The sequence below is a fragment of the Pogoniulus pusillus genome, chromosome 27, assembly GCF_015220805.1.
Source record: "Pogoniulus pusillus isolate bPogPus1 chromosome 27, bPogPus1.pri, whole genome shotgun sequence".
Taxonomy (NCBI): domain Eukaryota; kingdom Metazoa; phylum Chordata; class Aves; order Piciformes; family Lybiidae; genus Pogoniulus; species Pogoniulus pusillus.
Window position 1 is genome coordinate 2,290,107 of NC_087290.1, and position 19,665 is coordinate 2,309,771.

General features: G+C 54.7%; 1 protein-coding gene across 1 annotated transcript in view; it reads left to right on the forward strand.

Annotated features, from left to right (window-relative positions):
- Positions 1–19,665, forward strand: part of MMP28 (matrix metallopeptidase 28) — a 38,621-nt gene that overhangs the window by 15,928 nt on the left and 3,028 nt on the right. The window contains exons 4-7 of the mRNA XM_064166756.1: positions 13,227–13,448; positions 15,748–15,993; positions 16,387–16,536; positions 17,406–17,573. Coding sequence (XP_064022826.1) covers positions 13,227–13,448; positions 15,748–15,993; positions 16,387–16,536; positions 17,406–17,573 — 786 coding nt within the window. The remainder of the gene's footprint in view (positions 1–13,226; positions 13,449–15,747; positions 15,994–16,386; positions 16,537–17,405; positions 17,574–19,665) is intronic.

Here is a 19,665-nt window from a genome sequence, read left to right on the forward strand (position 1 = left end):
ACCTTCCTTGAACACCTCCAGGGATGGGGACTCCACCACCTCGGGCTGCCTGTTCCAACCCCTGACTGCTCTGGGAGGGCATCCAGCAGGAGATGGGCAAACAGGTAGCCTGGTGCCCTGTGACTCAGAAGGCTTCTTCTAGGGCATTGTGTTGTGGGTGGCAAGAGATGCCCAGCAGCAGCAAACACAGTCTGAGAAGGGCTCCACGCAGTACCAGTGGTCTGGTGCCCAGCAGGTCCAGCAGCAGGCAGCAGGGATGGCATTAAGGCCATGTCAGTGCCTGCACAGCTGGTGGCACCAGGCAGGAAGGCTGCAGGCTCTGCTGTTTCTCCTCCTGCAAGCAGGAAGCTGCTGCAGCTGAGCCAGGAAAGTGCTTTGCTGTCCTGGTACCCACCCCTGTGCCAGCCAGAGCTTTGCTGGGCAGCCACCGCGGCTGTTGCCCTGCCAGCTTTGGGTCCGCTCACACCCCAGCACCTGGGCACATGCCAGCCCTGGATAAGCTTTGGTTCCAACAGGGTCAGCCCAGCAGTGGTGGCTGGGGAGGTCCCAGCTGCTCCCAGGGCTAGTCCCAGAGCAGTGGAGATCACCTCCCTGTCTGGGGCACCCACACCCTCTGTGCCCCTAACCAAAGCCTCTCTGCTGCAGGCAGAGCCTGAGGCTCCCTGGAGGGGCTTGGGCACAGGTCCTGCGGGGAAACAGGGCTCTGCCATGGAGGGCATTGGGAAGAGGCCTTTCTGCTGTGCCCCCGAGGTGGGTGGGAGTTCTGTTGACCTGCAGGTCCTCAGTGTAGGGCAGCTGGCATCCTGGGTTCTCCCTTGGGAAGTCCCAGAGCTCAGTGGCTGCAGTGCCTGCCTGTGGTTTCCCTGAGAGCCTCACCCAGCCCTGCCCACTGCTGCCATCCATCCCCCTCCAGGGCAGAAGCTCTGGCCAGAGCCTCCTGCCCCTACCTGCTGGCTCCATCTAGCCCTCTCTGGTGGGAGATGCTCTGCCCCCGTGGAGGGAAGGATGGGATGCCAGGGCTGGATCCAGCTCTCAAGTCCACAGCACAGACCTGTTAGAGTGGGACCAGAGGAGGCCACAGCAGCGCTGGCAGGGCTGGAAGGGCTCTGCTGTGAGCCAGGCTGGCAGAGCTGGGGGTGTTCAGCCTGCAGAGGAGAAGGCTGCAGGAGACCTTCTGGTGGCCTTGCAGGGCTGGGAGGGGAGAGCAGAGAGCTGGGGACAGAGTTTTGCTCAGGGCCTGTGGTGCCAGGCCAAGGGGGCATGGTTTGAACTCAGAGAGAGGTATCCAGACAAGAGAAGGGAGAAATGTTTGGCCCTGAGGGTGGGGAGAGCCTGGCCCAGGCTGCCCAGAGAGGTGGGAGCTGCCCCATGGCTGGCAGCAGTGCAGGGCAGGTTGGCTGTGGCTGTGAGCAGCCTGCTCTGGCTGGGGCTGTGCCTGCTGGCTGCAGGGATGCAGTGGATGGGCTGGGAAGGTCCCTTCCAGCCACAGCAGGCTGTGACTCCAGACACCTGCAGCACCAAGTCTGAGTGTCTCTGGTCGTGGGGCACAGCCCCAGCAGGAGTAGCCTTTGCCATGCAGGGTTGCATTGACTGGTGGAAGATGCAGCTGGGCCCCTTCTGAGCTGGAGGCTGCACTGGGGAGCAGAGGGAGCTGAGGCTGCCCCCAGGACAGGCACCAGCAGGGGCAGAGCCTCCTCTACCAGGGGCTGACCAGAAACAGGGGAGAATAAAACAGCAATGGAATGGGATGGGATGGGATGGGATGAAATGTTGTGGGATGGGATAGGGTGGGGTAGGATGGGGTGGGGTGGGATGTGATGATGTGGGGTGGATGGGATAGTGTGGGAAGATGCAGGGTGGGATGGGATGGGATGGGATAGGGTGAGATGGGGTGAGATGGGGTGGTGTGGGATGGGATGGAGTGGGATGGAGTGGAGTGGGATTATATGGGGTGAGATGGGATGAGGTTGTATGGGATGGGATGATGTGGGGTGGATGGGATAGTGTGGGAAGATGCAGGGTGGGATGGTGTGGGATGATGTAGTGGGATAGGATGGGGTGGAGTGGGATGGGATGGGGTGGGGTGAGATGGGGCGCGATGATGCAGGGTGGGATGGGATGGTGTGGGAAGATGTGGGGTGGGATGGTGTGGGATGGGATGGTGTGGGATGATGTGGAGTGGATGGGATAGTGTGGGAAGATGCAGGGTGGGATGGTGTGGGATGATGTGGGATGGGATGGGATGGGATGGGATGTAGTGGGATAGGACGGGGTGGGGTGGGATGGGGCGTGATGATGCAGGGTGGGATGGGATGGTGTGGGAAGATGTGGGGTGGGGTGGGGTGGGGTGGGGTGGGATGGGGTGGGATGGGATGGTGTGGGATGATGTGGAGTGGATGGGATAGTGTGGGAAGATGCAGGGTGGGATGGTGTGGGATGATGTGGGATGGGGTGGGATGGGATGTAGTGGGATAGGACGGGGTGGGGTGGGATGGGGTGCGATGATGCAGGGTGGGATGGGATGGTGTGGGAAGATGTGGGGTGGGGTGGGATGGGGTGGGATGAGATGTCCTCCAGAACCTTGGCTCAGAGCCGGAGCAGCGAGACCCTGCGTGCTGCTGGCTCTGTTCCCCCTGTTTCCCAGCACATCTGCAGCAGGCACATTGCTGGAGAGCTGTCACTGCTCCCACGCTCTGCACCAGCTCTGGCACCTGCCTCTCCCCGTAGTGGCCCCAGAGCTTCTTTCCTGCTCCTGGATGCCCCTGGTCAGACGTCATCCTGGAGCCTCAGGGTTCCCACAGCTGCCAAGGGGTGCTGAAGAAGGGGGAGGAGGAGGGGGAGGAGGCTGTGATGCTGCAACAGCTGCAGGAACACACAACTTTGTACTCCTTTGTGGTGAGAGTTGGGCAGGGAGCTTGGCAGGATCCCATGCGTTTGTGCCCTCCATCATTGTCACCATCTGCCTTGGTGGCACTGAGCATCTGCAGGAGCTTTCAAGAAAGCCCTGGCAGTAGAGATCATTGGGTGCTGGTAAAGGTCACTTCTAAAACGAATGGTGAGCAGTGCTCTGGTCCCAGCTGGGTTGCCAGGCAGCAACCTCTGCAGGCAGAAACTATCAGGGTGTCCTTCAGAGCAGCAGAGAGAAGCCCTGCCCCTGGGGAGCTCCTGGTCCTCACCTTGGCTCAGTGCCTGCTGCACTCAGAGCTGCACAGGCAGAAGAGAGATCTCAGTGGGACCAGCATGGGAAGCCAAGGGAGACAGGGAGAAGACCTCTCTCTGCAGGGGAGCTTTGGGTGCTGGGGAGCCCCAGCCCTGCACACACACACAGGCTTGCTGTAGAAGGTGCTGAGGTACCAAAGGGAGCAGCTGCTGGCACCAGCCCCGGGAGCCAGCCCTTCCCACTCCATTTGCTTTCAGACCACTTGTTTCCAGAGGTGGCTTTGCTTTCTCTCCCTGAAAACCACTTCTTGGGCTGCATCATCTGGGCATGAAGCTGGCATCAGGCAGGACACCTGCAGGCCAGGGACTCGTGATGGATTTGGCCCTAGAAAGCATGAGGAGACAAGGAGGGGTTTAACCTGAGTGCCCCAGCTCCTCTCCTTAAACAGCTTTAGGGTTTGGTGGCAGCTTCAGCCTTGGGTGGCATCTAGTGGTGGCACCTTTGATGGGTGCTGCCACTGCAGGCTGGAACACCTGCCTTGCCCTTCAGCTTCGGCTTGGGAAAGCAGTGGCATTCCCCAGCACTGGAAAGCTGTGTTTAAGGGTGGTTTGGTTGTGGTGCTCGGGAGCATGGTTTAAGATGAATTGCACTGGCACAGGCTGCCCAGGGAGGCTGTGGAGTCTCCTTCCCTGGAGCCTTCCCAGGCCTGTCTGGATGTGTTCCTCTGTGGTCTGTGTTAGATAGCATTGCCCTGCTCTGGCAGGGGGGGGCTGGACTCGATGATCTCCTTCCAACCCCTAGTGAGCCTGGGATGAATCTTGTAGTGCAGGGTTCTGGGTTGGACTTGGTGCTCCTGAGAGGCTTTGCCAATGTCTCTTTTCTAATTTCAATTTCCCAGAGCCTCAAATCTATTTGATAGAACCAATAGCAATTTATAGGATGCCTTTCCCTCTTCCTCCTTCTTTCCCAAAGGAAAAGGAGTTAGATGGAGGGGGGGGGGGGGGGGGGGGGGGAGGGAAGGTAAAGCAGACACAAATAATAATCTCACTGTGATTTGGAAGTTAAAAGAAGGAAAAGTTTAACAATAAATGAAAGGTATCTGGGGTAGGGAAGTTACAAAGGGGTAGGGAAGGGAGAAACAAGGCACAGGACATGTAAACATACAACCAGATTTGATGGCAAATGGGTTTTGATGGCCTCGTGGTGATGGTGGGCACTTGGTGATGGTGGGCATGTGGTGATGATGGGCACGTGGTGATGATGGGCATGTGGTGGTGATGGGCATGTGGTGATGATGGGCATGTAGTGGTTATGGCCTCGTGGTGATGATGGGCATGTGGTGATGATGGGCATGTAGTGGTTATGGCCTCGTGGTGATGATGGGCACGTGGTGATGATGGGCACATGGTGATGATGGGCATGTGGTGATGATGGGCACGTGGTGATGATGGGCATGTGTCGTGGAACGCAGTTTCGCGGCAGAGTTATGGGGAAAATACGCGAGGCGTTGACTATTTTATCAGTGATTTATTGCAAAGAATGCGGATTCCCTCTTCCCGAAACTACACCACCACTGTGAATTCTTTTTGCTTGAGATCAAAGTAACATTTCCGAAAATGGCAAATTATAGAGTCTATGATGTTTAAAGAGAGTTCCTTGAGTCTCTGGTTTGAGTTAATAGTTCGTCAGTCAGCTACTCACAGTCTATAGCTTGGTAAGGAGTCTCTCATTCTCCCGATGAGGGTCCAGGCATGCAGAATGTAGTCTCCGCGACTCGGGGTCCACCCGAGGCGAGACTAGATCGGTGAGCAGTTTGTTGTTGTTAAGTCCAGGGAAAAAACCAGAAAGGCTGGAAAACCCAGAAGTGCAAGACGCAGACCAGGGCAAGAGCAAGAGAGCAAGAGGGCGAGAGAGCGCGCGAGCCCCGATCCTGGCCTGTCCACCATTTTTATAATGTTCCAAGACAGGACTATCCCACAACTCGGACCATTTTTACGTTGTTCACATATATTGGTAAAAGACAGTAAGCAATCTATATAATTGGATAACATTACCTAAACAAAGTAAAGACCACTCCTCAGGCCAGCCCACCTGCAGGTGCTGGGCAAACTTGAGATAGTCGTTCCTACTTAACCAAAACAATATCCTGTTGTCTGAAAAGCGAGGTCAAGTGGAAAGAAAAACATGGCCGGTGTTTACCTTTTCACTTACCCTGGGGAGAAATCTTCCCATGGGACTGAAAGATTGTTTTGGTTTTTCGATGCTTCTGGCTTGAATGTGAGGCACTAGAAATTACACAATATAGCAAAAGCCTAGAGAAGCTTTTTGCTACTCTCCATGACATACTCCACCCCCTGGCTCACATTAAGCCAAGAATAGAAAAATCAAAATGAGATACAACTTATACTTAACTATTAACCTAACTAATACATAAGCATAATTCTAATTCAAACTAACTTAATACTTATGCCCACCCCCCTGAATAAACAAAGCTTTATTGAATATTTACAAAGCAGAAAACCTGGTATATGCAAAAGCAGTTCAGAAGTCTGGGAGAATCCATCGTGCACTGATACGATGAGTCTTCCCACTTACATCAGTTGCTTCCCAAGCATACAACCCATTTGGTTTAGTCAGGGTCATAGGCACAACTCCAATTGAAGGTAAGTTTACCATTACTGGTTGTCCCACCTGTAATTTGTGTAATGACTGTTGAGAGTGCTGAGATTTATCTGGTGGATGATTAACATTCTCCACTGGATTGTCAGGACAAAATGCCCTTACTTTAGGACTACCATAATTACCCCATCTGTTGTTCACAATGAAAACTGCGTATGGTAAGCGTTTATCCCAGTTACCTTTGGATACCATGGCATGTTTCTTAACCAGAGCGTTTGTTCTCTCTACAATACCATTAGCTTGAGGATAATAGGGAGTATGAAATACCCATGTAATCCCTTCACTCTTAGCCCAGTCTTGTACAGAAGATGCTGTAAAGTGAGATCCATTATCACTTTGGATGTATTCTGGCATTGGTAAGACACTAAACCACTGCTTCAAGACCTCAATAGTTTGAGCTCCTGTGGCAGCACTAGTTGCTGTAGCCATGACTAATCCTGAAACCACTTCCACCCCCACCAATATGTATTTCTTTCCGTGTGAGGGCTTTAAAGGACCCACATAGTCAACTTGCCATGTACTCCATAACCTTTTGTCCCCTCTGATATGCTGTGCTGGAGCTAGATTGGGATGATTTTGTTTAAGCCTGATTCTGCACTGTGGACAAGATGAAATGAGTTCCTTACAGGTACTCATAGAAACTGGCCACCCTCTAGACCTACACTCGAAGTAAAGGTCTGCTTTTCCTGAATGACCTCTTTTAATATGGAGCCACTCAGCTAATCTCCACCATTCTCCTTTGTCCTCATCCACTATGTTGATCTTTGCCAGGAAATCAGCTTGATTATTCCAGGCGGCAGCTGGTGTTTGTTTTTTGGAATGCCCTTCTACCCAACCAACCTTGAGGGGTCTGGATCGGCCAATCTCTAATAGCCTTTTCCAGTCTTCGACTCTCCAGACTTCCACACCTGACACCTTCCACTGATTCGCTTCCCACTGGCAAATCCACTCAGTGGCGCCTTTGAACGTGGAATAAGAATCAGTGTAAATAGTTGTTGCTCCATGCTCAGCTGCTAGCATGAGAGCACGCAACTCCCCTACCTGTGCACTGCCATCACCTTCTTCAGTGATTGTCTGGCCTGTAGCAATCTCCAAGGCAGCGGCTTTGTAGTGCCACTTCGCCCCTACCCTCCGAGAGGATGCATCTGTGAACCACACTCCCGATTTGTCGGAGTCTGCGGTCATCTCAGGGGCTACCTGAATAGGAGAAGGCTTATATGGCTGACCAAGCAGAGCTTTATCAGGATTTATGGGTTGCTGAAGTTTGGATACCTTTGTAGGTCCCTCTTTCAGCGGTATCAGCTGTGAAATTCCCTCTAAATAGGCATACCACTTTCTAACAGTAGCCTTTTGGGCAATTCCTTCTGGTGGAGGAGTTCCTTTAAGGATCGCTTTTAGCAAAGGAAATGGACCTTGCACTACAATATCTTGTGTAGTACGAAGCTTTTCTGCTTCCTTAACAGCTCGAGTTAGGGAAAGAAGTCCCTTTTCCCAATCCGAGTACCGAATTTCGGTCTCTTTAAATGCTGTTGATGAAAACATGAGAGCTCTACTAGGACCATTGGGTCCTCTCTGGAAAATTCCACAGTATGAGGCATTTGCGGAGAAACCCCATTCAGCCCTCAGGGCATCCTTTGGGTGCAAGGGCCCCAACTTCTGATATGCCTTTAGTTCATCCTTGAGAAACCTCAGGCTATCAGAATGTTCTGGAGTCCAATCCCAATGCTTGTTCTTCTTAAGCAAATCATACAGAGGACGGGCAATTACTGAGAAACCTGGAATGTGTTTCCTCCAGTAACCCAGAGTACCCAACAACTGTTGTAACTCTTTTCTATTTTGAGGTATTTGGCCCTTTTCAATGCTCTGAAGAGTGTCGTCTGGCACAGACACTGCACCTGCTATCCACCATGATCCCAGGAATTTTACCTCTTGACTTGGACCTTGACACTTTTCCTTTGGAATGGTCAAACCCTGGCTAGTCAACAGCTCTCGGATATTCTCAGCTACTGCACCAACTTGCTCCCTGTCATTCCCTCCCACCAAGATATCATCAATGTAATGGTACATCTTAACATCCTTAGGAAGCTGAACAGTGTCAACCAAAGCTGCAAGTGCATTGTGTGCAATGGTTGCGCTGTGTTTGTACCCTTGTGGAAGACGGTTGAATGTGTACTGAATACCTTGCCAGGTAAAAGCAAACTGCGGTTTGTCCTCTTCTCTCAACGGCACCATGAAGAACATGTCCTTCACGTCTAGAGTCGCCATCCAGGTGTGAGAAGCCGCTTGGATTGCTGTCACTGTGGATGAAAGACTAGGAACTGCTGCAGTAAGAGGAGGAGTGTTACTATTTAGCTTCCGGAAATCTACCGTCAATCTCCATCGGCCATTCTGTTTTCGGACTGGCCAAACAGGTGAATTGTAAGGAGAATGAGTTCTAGTGATAATCTGTCTCTTTTCAAGATCAGCTATCACTTCAGTGATACCTTGCTTAGCTGCAGCTGGCAATGGATACTGTGCAACACAAGTAATGTGTGACTTTGGCAATGGAGGAGCTGTTTGCAATAAGCGAACACAAGCACGGACTGACCTTTGCCTCTTATTCCTCACCCCATAAGCACCAAAGCTCCACAATGTTCCGTCAGGAAGATGCCATCTTCTACCTGCTAGAACATCAAATCCAAGGATATTATGTTTACACGAGCCCAATGCTAACTCTACCAGGGTACTTCTTTTCTCCCCAGGTAGCCATAGCTGTGCTTTGGCTAAATAGCATGTTTCAGGTTGCCCTGTAACACCTGTTATGTTTACCTTTCTCCGGGATGGCAAGATTTTCAGATGCTTTGCTAGTTGTGCATTTAGCACTGTAATTTGTGCACCTGTATCTATTAGGTATTTGACAGCAGTTCTAGTTGGTCCAGTAGGAATCATGATATAGGGTTCAGGTTTGTCAGACCATTGACATTCAGAAACAGAGCGATGAGTGTGGCCTGAATCATTCACCGCCACACCTAGTTTTTTGATCTGCTCTTATCTCCTCCCCGATCAGGAGAACCTGACTTGGTAGGAGACGTGTTTGCAGAGCCTCTCTTACGGTTCTGCTTCACCTTTTCGTTACCATTGCCTTTCAGTACTTGTTCTAGCAGTCCTTTCATGTCAGACATGGACTTACTCATGTCAGACATGGACTTACTCATAGTACTGAGCTCACTCTTCACAGGATCACGCTCTGCCTGTTTCTTCTGAAACACATCACGAGGTTTCACTGCATATTTCTGCTCCTGCAGTGGGATTACACCCCTACCTGTAGAACTCGGTACCCACATTATTCCAGATCCAGAGCGACGATTAAGCTCAGGGCTCCCCCTGGGACTTGATCGTGGGCTCGATCTTGGACTCTCATTGGGGTCACCAGATGTCCAGGCATGCCGCACCGTTTGGTGTTTTCGTCGTGATGCAGAGCTGTTCCTGCCTCCAGACTGCTTTTCCTTCTGAAAGACAGATTCTGGCACAGATAAAGGATCATGATAACCCATTTCTCTTCCTAGAGTGGCTAGTTCTGTAAGCACTTCCCTCCACGTAGGATGATGTACTACACTTTGTGAACTTTGCCCTTCATTCTGTTGTATTGCATTCTCAATTTGTCTCCTTATCCTAATGCCTTCAGCCTTTATGAAGCCAGGCATACCCCTTATCAGGGGTCTAAGCCTCGGTGGCTCTACTGGGGCATCCATTGCATGTGCATATGACCCCTTATGATTCACAGCTTGGATACAGGCAACCACAGTAAATGCTTCATTTAACTCATCAGGGGATCTGATCCAAAACTCTGTAGGGTCACCCCTGTCTAAAGGCTCATAATCACCAGCCCAGTGAAAGATCCTAGCACTCAATGCAAGGTCTCCCTCAGGACCATCCCCAAGGAATACCTCGGGTCCCCAGTAAGTTCTCCCCACCTCTTCACGAGATAAGACAATCCTTTCCGCCCCCCTTTGCACCACTCGATACACATAATCTATTATGGATTCATTAGGCATGCGGGAATAAGTTTCCCTAAGACCATCTATCTGCGTTTCTGTGTACGATTTGGTTTTCGTGGTCGCTGTTTCGCCGTGCACCTCTTCCACTTCCGTGTCGCTGCCGATCGGCGTGGCTGCAGCCCGCGACGCGGCGTGGCGCTGCGCAGGCGTGCTGCTCCGCGCTGGCTGCTCGGGGCGCGGCGGCTGGAAAGATGGCTGAGAAGATGGCGGCTGCGGCGGCGCTGCCGATGGTTGAATCTGAGACGGAATCGGGACCTGCTGGAACGCTGGAACGGGCTGAGATTGAGAAGACGGTAGAGCCGGGACAAACGGCACCGTAGCTGCTGCCTGCGGGACTGCAGACGATTGCAGCTGGATTATCGGCTGCGTTACTGCTGGTGGCGGCGGCTGAAGCGCCGAGACCTGCGGGATCGTCTGAAGCTCCTGTGCTGGCTGCTGCACCGTCGGAAACGGGGTTGTCTGCAAAATCGGCTGCTGAAGCAGAGTCGGCTGTGAAGGCGTTAACGGCATCGGCTGAGTCACTAGGACCTGAGTCAGCTGCTGCGGGACCGCATTCGGTTCTACCGCTGTCGGCTGTGGAGATAACATGGCGTTCGGCGGCAAAATAGGTTGTGTCTGGGCTATCGGCTCCGCTACTGTTAATAATGGTGCTGCTAGCGGCTGGGGCGTTAGCGGCATCGGCAGAAGCGTCAGAGGCTTCGCCGGCGGAATCACCGGGACTTGAACTGGCTGCGGCTGAGGCAAAGCGGCGTCCGGCTGGACCGGCATTGGTGAGTTAAACGGTGGACGCGGTGTCGAGCCGCACGGCTTTAGCGGCAACAGGGATGGCTCTGCCACTGGTTGGGGATTCACTGGCTGAGGATGGTGCTTCACCGGACATAATTTAAAGAAATCGGGCTCGCGTAAAGGTGTACTGACGCGAGAGACTCTAGGCGGAGAGTGCAAGGGTTGCAACCCTTGGGTTTGAGAGGGGGTAGTTACCGGCTCTTTCCGGCGAACCACAGGCTGCTGTGACTTCTCAGGACATATTGGAGTAAAAGTAGTTGGCAAGCCTAGGTGACCAGTTGACTCTCTACGATGGGTCGAGGGCTGCGGAGTTTCTGTCCGAGACCCGACATGCGATCGCGGCTGCGGTGTGTCCGCACGGGAACTAACGGCTGATTGCGTTCGGGAAGAGCTCCCGGACTGTGACTTTCGGCTTAGTAACTTGTCTAACTTTTCCTCCATACTTAAGTTCCGCCTGACAACGTCTTTTAACAGAGCATCTCTCTCACTCTGCAACGACTTGTTTTCTTGACGCGCTTGCTCTAAACGCAATTCTCTCCGGGCATTCTCATCACTCAGCTTTCTGACCTCCTGTTTATACATCTCTGCCTCACGTTTGCACGTCTCTATCTCACGTTTATGCGCCTCTGCCTCCAGCCTCCAGGCCTCTGCAACACGCCTGCAAGACTCTATATCAACTTGTGATCTGAACACGCCAACTCCCAGATCAAAAAAACTTTCTTTGTCAACTCCCTCGGTATCTCCAAAAGCTTCGTAGAGAGACGCGATTACATTAGCTGACCTAATATTTATCTGCTCTATCGATTCATCCTCCCTTGCCGTCAGAGCTTTTTTAAAATTAGCTGATTCAAACGCCGATGCAAGCCTAGCATACAGAGTGTCTGTGATATCTGGCGATCTGGCATCTCTTACATCAGGAGAACTCCTTCCAAACTGAGCCATTTTTTAACCTCGGCTGTTACTTCAGTTTCTCAATCCCACTTCTGACACCAAAATCTGTCGTGGAACGCAGTTTCGCGGCAGAGTTATGGGGAAAATACGCGAGGCGTTGACTATTTTATCAGTGATTTATTGCAAAGAATGCGGATTCCCTCTTCCCGAAACTACACCACCACTGTGAATCCTTTTCGATTGAGATCAAAGTAACATTTCCGAAAATGGCAAATTATAGAGTCTATGATGTTTAAAGAGAGTTCCTTGAGTCTCTGGTTTGAGTTAATAGTTCGTCAGTCAGCTACTCACAGTCTATAGCTTGGTAAGGAGTCTCTCATTCTCCCGATGAGGGTCCAGGCATGCAGAATGTAGTCTCCGCGACTCGGGGTCCACCCGAGGCGAGACTAGATCGGTGAGCAGTTTGTTGTTGTTAAGTCCAGGGAAAAAACCAGAAAGGCTGGATAAACCCAGAAGTGCAAGACGCAGACCAGGGCAAGAGCAAGAGAGCAAGAGGGCGAGAGAGCGCGCGAGCCCCGATCCTGGCCTGTCCACCATTTTTATAATGTTCCAAGACAGGACTATCCCACAACTCGGACCATTTTTACGTTGTTCACATATATTGGTAAAAGACAGTAAGCAATCTATATAATTGGATAACATTACCTAAACAAAGTAAAGACCACTCCTCAGGCCAGCCCACCTGCAGGTGCTGGGCAAACTTGAGATAGTCGTTCCTACTTAACCAAAACAATATCCTGTTGTCTGAAAAGCGAGGTCAAGTGGAAAGAAAAACATGGCCGGTGTTTACCTTTTCACTTACCCTGGGGAGAAATCTTCCCATGGGACTGAAAGATTGTTTTGGTTTTTCGATGCTTCTGGCTTGAATGTGAGGCACTAGAAATTACACAATATAGCAAAAGCCTAGAGAAGCTTTTTGCTACTCTCCATGACAGCATGTGGTGGTGATGGGCATGTGGTGATGATGGGCATGTGGTGATGATGGGCACGTGGTGATGATGGGCATGTGGTGGTGATGGGCATGTGGTGATGATGGGCATGTAGTGGTTATGGCCTCGTGGTGATGATGGGCACTTGGTGATGATGGGCACGTGGTGATGATGGGCACTTGGTGATGATGGGCACGTGGTGATGGTGGGCATGTGGTGATGGTGGGCACTTGGTGATGATGGGCATGTAGTGATGATGGTCTTATGGTGATGATGGGCACGTGGTGATCATGGGCATGTAGTGGTGATGGCCTCGTGGGGATGATGGCTGCGTGGTGATGATGGCCTCATGGTGATGATGGCCTCGTGGTGATGATGGGCATGTGGTGAAACAATAAGCAGCAGGAAACAGGACTGGTGATGGTAGCAGAGAGCAAGAGCAGGAAGTGCCCCTGCTTTTCTGGCTCCTTAGACAGGAAGGGGGAGTGAGCTAAACCACAATCACCCGGGAGCGTTCAGACCCACCCCCGGGGGAGAGGTCTCAAAACCACCTAGGCTCAGGTTCAAGACCACTGCCCCCCGCCCCAGGAGGGTTACCCCTGCACAGCCGCCCCTGCGCCGCCGCCCCGCACGTCGGCGCTGCCCTGCGGCGGGGGCGCTGACGCTGCGCGGCTCTGGGCGCAGGCGGGCGGTGGCACAAGCGGCAGCTGAGCTACCGCGTGGTGAACTGGCCGCCGTACCTGCCGCCGCACGGGGTGCGCCTGGCCGTCCGCGCTGCCTTCCAGCTCTGGAGCAACGTCTCGGCACTGCTCTTCTGGGAGGTGTGGGACGGCCCCGCCGACATCCGCCTCACCTTCTTCCACGGCGACCACAACGACGGCCTCGGCAACGCCTTCGATGGACCAGGTGCTGGTCGCTTCCCCCTCGTAAGCTTCTCTTCTGCAACCTGGGCTCTTCCCCCCCGGGGCTGGGGGGAGAGGGAGGCTCTGCCCCACGAGTCCCTTTAATGTGGAGCTGCTGGAGCGGGTCCAGAGGAGGCCACGGAAACGATCAGAGGGATGGGGGACATCCCCCCTGGGGAGAGGAGGAGAGAGTTGGGGCTGTTCAGGCTGGGGAAGGCTCTGGGGAGGCCACAGAGCAGCCTTGCAGTACCCAAAGTGAGGGTACTGGAAGTCTGGAGAGGGGCTTTTGGCAAGGGCTTGGTGTGACAGGGTGAGGGGCAATGGCTTTGAGCTGGGAGAGGAGAGAGGGAGAGTGGAGATGAGGAGGCAATTCTTTAGAGTGAGGGTGGGGAGACACTGGCACAGGCTGCCCAGGGCTGAGGCCCCACTGAAGCCAGGACTTGATGTGGCCCTGGGCAGCCTGGTCTAGTTAGAGGTGTCCCTGCTCACTGCAGGGGGGCTTGGATGAGATGACCTTTGAAGGTCCCTTCCACCCCATTGGAATCTGTGACTCTGTAGCCCAGTTTCTGATTTGGGCTCCTCTTTCCCAACTCTGAGGTCTCCCAGTGAGGCAGCTGTGATTCTCCATACAGGCTCATGCTGATGACCTTCAAGGAGCCCTCCCCACCCTGACAGCATCCCCTGAACCTGAGCTCATTCCTCCCAGCTCAGCCTTTCTGCTTGGTCACTACCAGACATGCCTGGATTTTCTTTCTCGACCCCTGGCCCATCAGAAGTCAGTGCAGTGGCTTCAGTCCCTGGGCTGAGCCCTGTAAGAAATGAAATGCCTAAACCACAGAGCAGCTCCTGAGCTCCCACCATGCTCAGGAGAAGGCAGAACTGGTTTGGGTTGCACCTGCTGTGGGACACAGCCATGGGAAGCTGCTGCTCTTTCTCAGGAGGCTTCCCGAGGAACCACAGAATCAAAGAATCAGTCAGGATGGAAAAGACCTCCAAGATCAAGCCTGGATGAGGCACTTAGTGCCATGGTCTGGTGATTGGACAGGGCTGGGTGCTAGGATGGGCTGGCTGAGCTTGGAGCTCTCTTCCAACCTGCTGGATTCTATGATTCTATGATCATCAAGTCCAACCTATTACCTAACACCACCTAACCAAGTAAACCACGGCACTATGTGCCACATCCAGTCTCTTTTTAAACACCTTCAGGGATGGCAACTCCACCACCTCCCTGGGCAGCCCATTCCAATGCCAATCACTCTCTCTGCCAACAACTTCCTCCTAACATCCAGCCTAGACCTGCCCTGGCACAGCTCCAGGCTGTGTCCACTTCTTCTGTTGCTGCTTGCCTGGCAGCAGAGCCCAACCCCACCTGGCTACAGCCTCCCTGCAGGCAGCAATGAGCTCTGCCCTGAGCCTCCTCTTCCCCAGGCCAAACAATTTCATCTCCCTCAGCCACTCCTTGTAGGGCTGTACTCCAGGCCCCTCCCCAGCCTTGCTGCCCTTAAAGACTTACAATGGTTGCATATTAAAGCAAACCAGAGCTGCTGTCTCACCCTTCAGCTTGCAGCTGAGGTCACAGGATCACAGACCCTTAGAGGCTGGAAAGGACCTCCAGAGCTCATCCAGTCCAACCTCCTTGCCTAGCAGGATCACCCAGGGTAGTCCACACAGGAATGCATCAAAGAGGGTTTGGAAAGTCTCCAGAGAAGGAGACTCCACAACCTCTCTGGGCAGCCTGCTCCAGGGCTCTGGCACCCTCACTCTAAAGAAGTTTCTCCTCGTGTTGAGCTGAAACCTTCTCTGTTCCAGTTTGCATCCATTGTTCCTTGGCTTATTGCTGTGCACCACCCAAAAGAGCTTGGCCCCTTCCACTTGACCCCCACCCCTCAGGTATCTATAGACATGGATCAGATCTCCTCTCAGCCTTCTTCTCAGGCTGGAGGTGAGGAGAAAGTTGTTGAGCAGGAGAGTGGTGAGAGGCTGGACTGGGTTGCCCAGGGAGGTGGTTGAGGCCCCATGGCTGGAGGTGTTTGAGGCCAGGCTGGCTGAGGCTGTGTGCAGCCTGCTCTAGGGTAGGGTGTCCCTGGGCATGGCAGGGGGGTTGGCACTGCCTGCTCCTTGTGCTCCCTTCCAGCCCTGCCTGATCCTCAGTGATTCTCTCCAGACCGATCAGCCCCAGAGCTCTCAGCCTCTCTCACAGGGCAGACGCTCAGGTCCCTCCCTCACCTTCGTGTCTCTCCGCTGGCCTCTCTCCAGCTGCTGTCCTCCCCACCCCCAGTCCCTGATGGCTCTTGTGTCCCCAGGAGGTGCCCTGGCTCACGCCTTCTTCCCGCGGCGGGGGGAAGCTCACTTCGACAGCGCCGAGCGCTGGTCGCTGCGCAGCGGCAAAGGACGCAACCTCTTCGTGGTGGTGGCACACGAGGTGGGGCACACCCTGGGGCTCCAGCACTCCCCTGCCAAGCGTGCCCTCATGTCCCCCTACTACAAGAAGCTGGGCAAGGATTTCGTGCTCAGCTGGGATGACATCTTGGCCGTCCAGAACTTGTATGGTGAGCCTCTGAGCATCCCTGGCTTCCTCCAGGGCTGGTCCCTGGGATGCAGGGTGAGGAGCAGGGGTGGGAGCAGCTTTCTGCAGGGGGAGGGGACTGTGTGCAAGGGATGTGGTGGGCATGGGCTCCATCTCTTTGTGGGTGGGCAAGATGATGTGGTAGAGCATGTGAGGTGTCCCCCAGGGCAGGGAAGATTTGGACTGACTGCTTGTTTGTTTGCTTTTTGGTGGTACCAAGGGGGCTTTGTCACCACCACATAGAGGGGGGACAGGAACCAGATGTTGGGACAAGGAGTAGAGGTCTGGGGGTGCTCCTCAGCCCTGTGCTCACACTTAGCTCTTGGGAAAGCTGTTTCCTTGTCTCCATGACTTACCAATCCTTGCTCCATGCCAGGGAAGCCCTCCAAGGGCTCAGCCATCCAGCTCCCAGGAAAGGTCTTCACTCACTTCCAGGACTGGAGCTCAGATCCTTACAGCATGGACCAGCAGCAGAGGAGCCTCAGTGCCTATTACTGCCACTCCTTCTTTGATGCCATAACTGCTGGTGGGTGCTGCTGGGTGCTGCTGAGTGCAGCCCTCTCTCAAATCATGCCCCCATGCCTCTCACCCTCTGCTGGCAAGCTCCAGGCATGGCAAGGGTGGGTCTGGCTGGTCCACAGCCGCAGTGCTTCTGGGGCTGATGGCATCACCACCACATTGCTGCTGCTGCTGCAGAGTGGAGCAGCTTGAGGATGCAGCAAAGACTTGTGAGAGAGGAAAGCAGCCTAAAACTTGGCCTGTGGCAAGGCTTGTTTGCTGCAGGAGCTCAACCATGGGAGTCAGGCCTTGAGCAGGAGCTGTGGTCAGCTTTTGTCCTCTCCAGGCAGGAGTGGAGACAATGAGTGGGGTTGTTCAGCCTGGAGAAGAGAAGACTCCACAGAGACCTTCTGGTGACCTTTCAGTGCTAAAAGGGGAGATCAGAAAGCTGGGGACAGACTTCTTCTCAGGGCCTGTTGTGCCAGGCCAAGGGGGGGATGGTTTGGACTGAAAGAGGGAGATTGAGAGTGGAGAGAAGGGAGAAATGTTTGCCCCTGAGGGTGGGCAGAGCCTGGCCCAGGCTGCCCAAAGAGGTGGGAGCTGCCCCATGGCTGGCAGCAGTGCAGGACAGGTTGGCTGTGGCTGTGAGCAGCCTGCTCTGGCTGGGGCTGTGCCTGCTGGCTGCAGGGGTTGCAGTGGATGGGCTGGGAAGGTCCCTTCCAGCCAGCCCCTTCTATGGTTCTGTGGATTCTGAAAGCTGAGCTGGCTGCAGAGCAGAAGGGATCCTCCAAAATCCGAGCACCCCTGAAGCCCTGTGGAGCTGTGATGGGAGGAGAGGGAAGCCAGGGAGCACTGCCTGGGTAGTGAGACTTCCTCAACCCTGCCTCTGCCCTGCAGATGCAGATCACACTCTCTACATCTTCAAGGGCAGCCACTTCTGGGTGGTGCCAGCGAGCGGCAATGCCAGCGAGCCGCAGCCCCTGGCGAGCCGCTGGCCTGGCCTCCCCTCCAGCATCGATGCCACTGCCTGCTCCCAGCTCAGTGGCAAGTTCTACTTCTTCAAAGGTAGGTGAGGCTTGGGCAGCTGAGCTCTGCTGGGCTTGTTGCCTGTAGGACTCCTGGCCTGGGTGGGCTGGAGAGTTGGGGGGGGAACTGTGTGGGCAAGTGCAGGGTCCTGGCCCTGGGCAGGAACAACCTCCTGCAGCAGGACAGCTGAGGGGGGACCTGCTGGGAAGCAGCTGCAAGGAGAAGGAGCTGGGAGTGCTGGGGGACAGCAAGTGCCCATGGGGCAGCAATGTGCCCTGGGGGGCAGGGAGGCAAATGGTGTCCTGGGGGGCATGGAGGAGAGAAGAGGGTGGGCAGCAGGGCAAGGGAAGTTCTCCTCTCCTTCTATTCTGCCTGTGTGAGACCACATCTGGAGTGCTGGATCCAGTTCTGGGTTCCCCAGTTTGGGACTCTGAAGATGCTGGAGCAGCAATGCTCAGCAAGAGCTGAAGGAGCAGTGGGGGGCAAGAGGCTGGGGCCAGACTCTGCTCAGTGGTGCCCAGGGACAGGCCAAGGGGCAGCAAGGGGCACAAAGTGTCAGGCAGGAGGTTGGCTGTGCAGAGGAGGAGCAAGTTGTTTGTTGTGAGGGTGCTGGAGGCCTGGAGCAGGCTGCCCAGAGAGGCTGTGGAGTGTCCTTGTGTGGAGAGCTTCCAACCCCCCTGGCACTGTGCTGCTGGGCAAGCTGCTGTGGGTGCCCCCAAGCAGGGGACTTGGCCTGGATGATCTCCAGAGGTCCCTTCCAACCCCACCATGCTGGGGTTCTGTATGACCTTGGGCTTATCACCCTAGCACCTGCATCCCACCCTGGTGCCTGTTTCCCCAGCAGAGCTCACCTGTGTTTGAGAACAGACCCAGAGGTATCAAGCCCCTTGGGCTCTGGGAGGACACATTCCCTGCTGACCTGTGGCCAGAAGGGAGCTGAGCTGAGGTCATGCTTTCATGGCTCACATGGCTCCCTCATGGTTCCTTGTGCTGTGGCTGAACTCCTCAGGGAGCTGAAATGTCATGGCCAGATGGGGACAGGGAGGTCAAACCAGGCTGCCCAGCTGGCAGGGTCAGCCCCAACTTAATGGAAAGCAGTTGGTGGCTCCTCAGAAAGGGGCTTTGTTCCCATGCCTGGGCAGGAGCCAACAGCCCCTCTCCCTCCCCAGCCCTCGGCTGCTCCCTTGCTCCCAGGGGCTGGGTTTGGCCGTGGCTTGTGAGTAGAAAGGAGCTTTTGTCTGCCTGCTTCGTGGGGAAAGGGCTCTGCCCACCCTGATGGCAGGTCCTGCTGCTGTGGTACTGCCCCTGCTGGTGTGGTGCTGCTGCTGGTGTGGTGCTGCTGCTGCTGCTGCTGCTGCTGCTGCTGCTGCTGCTGCTGCTGCTGCTGCTGCTGCTGCTGCTGCTGCTGGTGTGGTGCTGCTGCTGCTTCTGGTGGTGTGGTGCTGCTGCTGCTGCTGCTGGTGTGGTGCTGCTGCTGCTTCTGGTGGTGTGGTGCTGCTGCTGCTTCTAATGGTGTGGTGCTGCTGCTGCTGCTGCTGGTGTGGTGCTGCTGCTGCTGCTGGTGTGGTGGTGCTGCTGCTGCTGCTTCTAATGGTGTGGTGCTGCTGCTGCTGCTGGTGTGGTGGTGCTGCTGCTGCTGCTGGTGTGGTGGTGCTGCTGCTGCTGCTGGTGGTGGTGTGGTGCTGCTGCTGCTGCTGGTATGGTGGTGCTGCTGCTGCTGCTGCTGGTGGTGTGGTGCTGCTGCTGCTGGTGGTGTGGTGCTGCTGCTGCTGGTGGTGTGGTGCTGCTGCTGCTGGTGGTGTGGTGCTGCTGCTGCTGGTGGTGTGGTGCTGCTGCTGCTGCTGCTGGTGTGGTGCTGCTGCTGCAGTACAGCTGCCCCTGCTGCTACTTTGGTACTGCCCCTGCTGCTGCTGCTGTGATGCTGCTTCTACTGCTGTGGTACAGCTCCTCCTGCTGTGGTGGTGCTGCTGCTGCTTGTCCCAGCCCAGGAAGTCTGGGTCTATCTGCCCCCACTCACCCTGCAGCAGCAGGAGGGAGGTCTGAAGGACAGGCACACACTGTGCTGGGTACAAAACTAGTTGGTGGTGGAGCCTGAAGAGTGATGGGGAGTGGAGTTCGCTCCAGCTGGCAG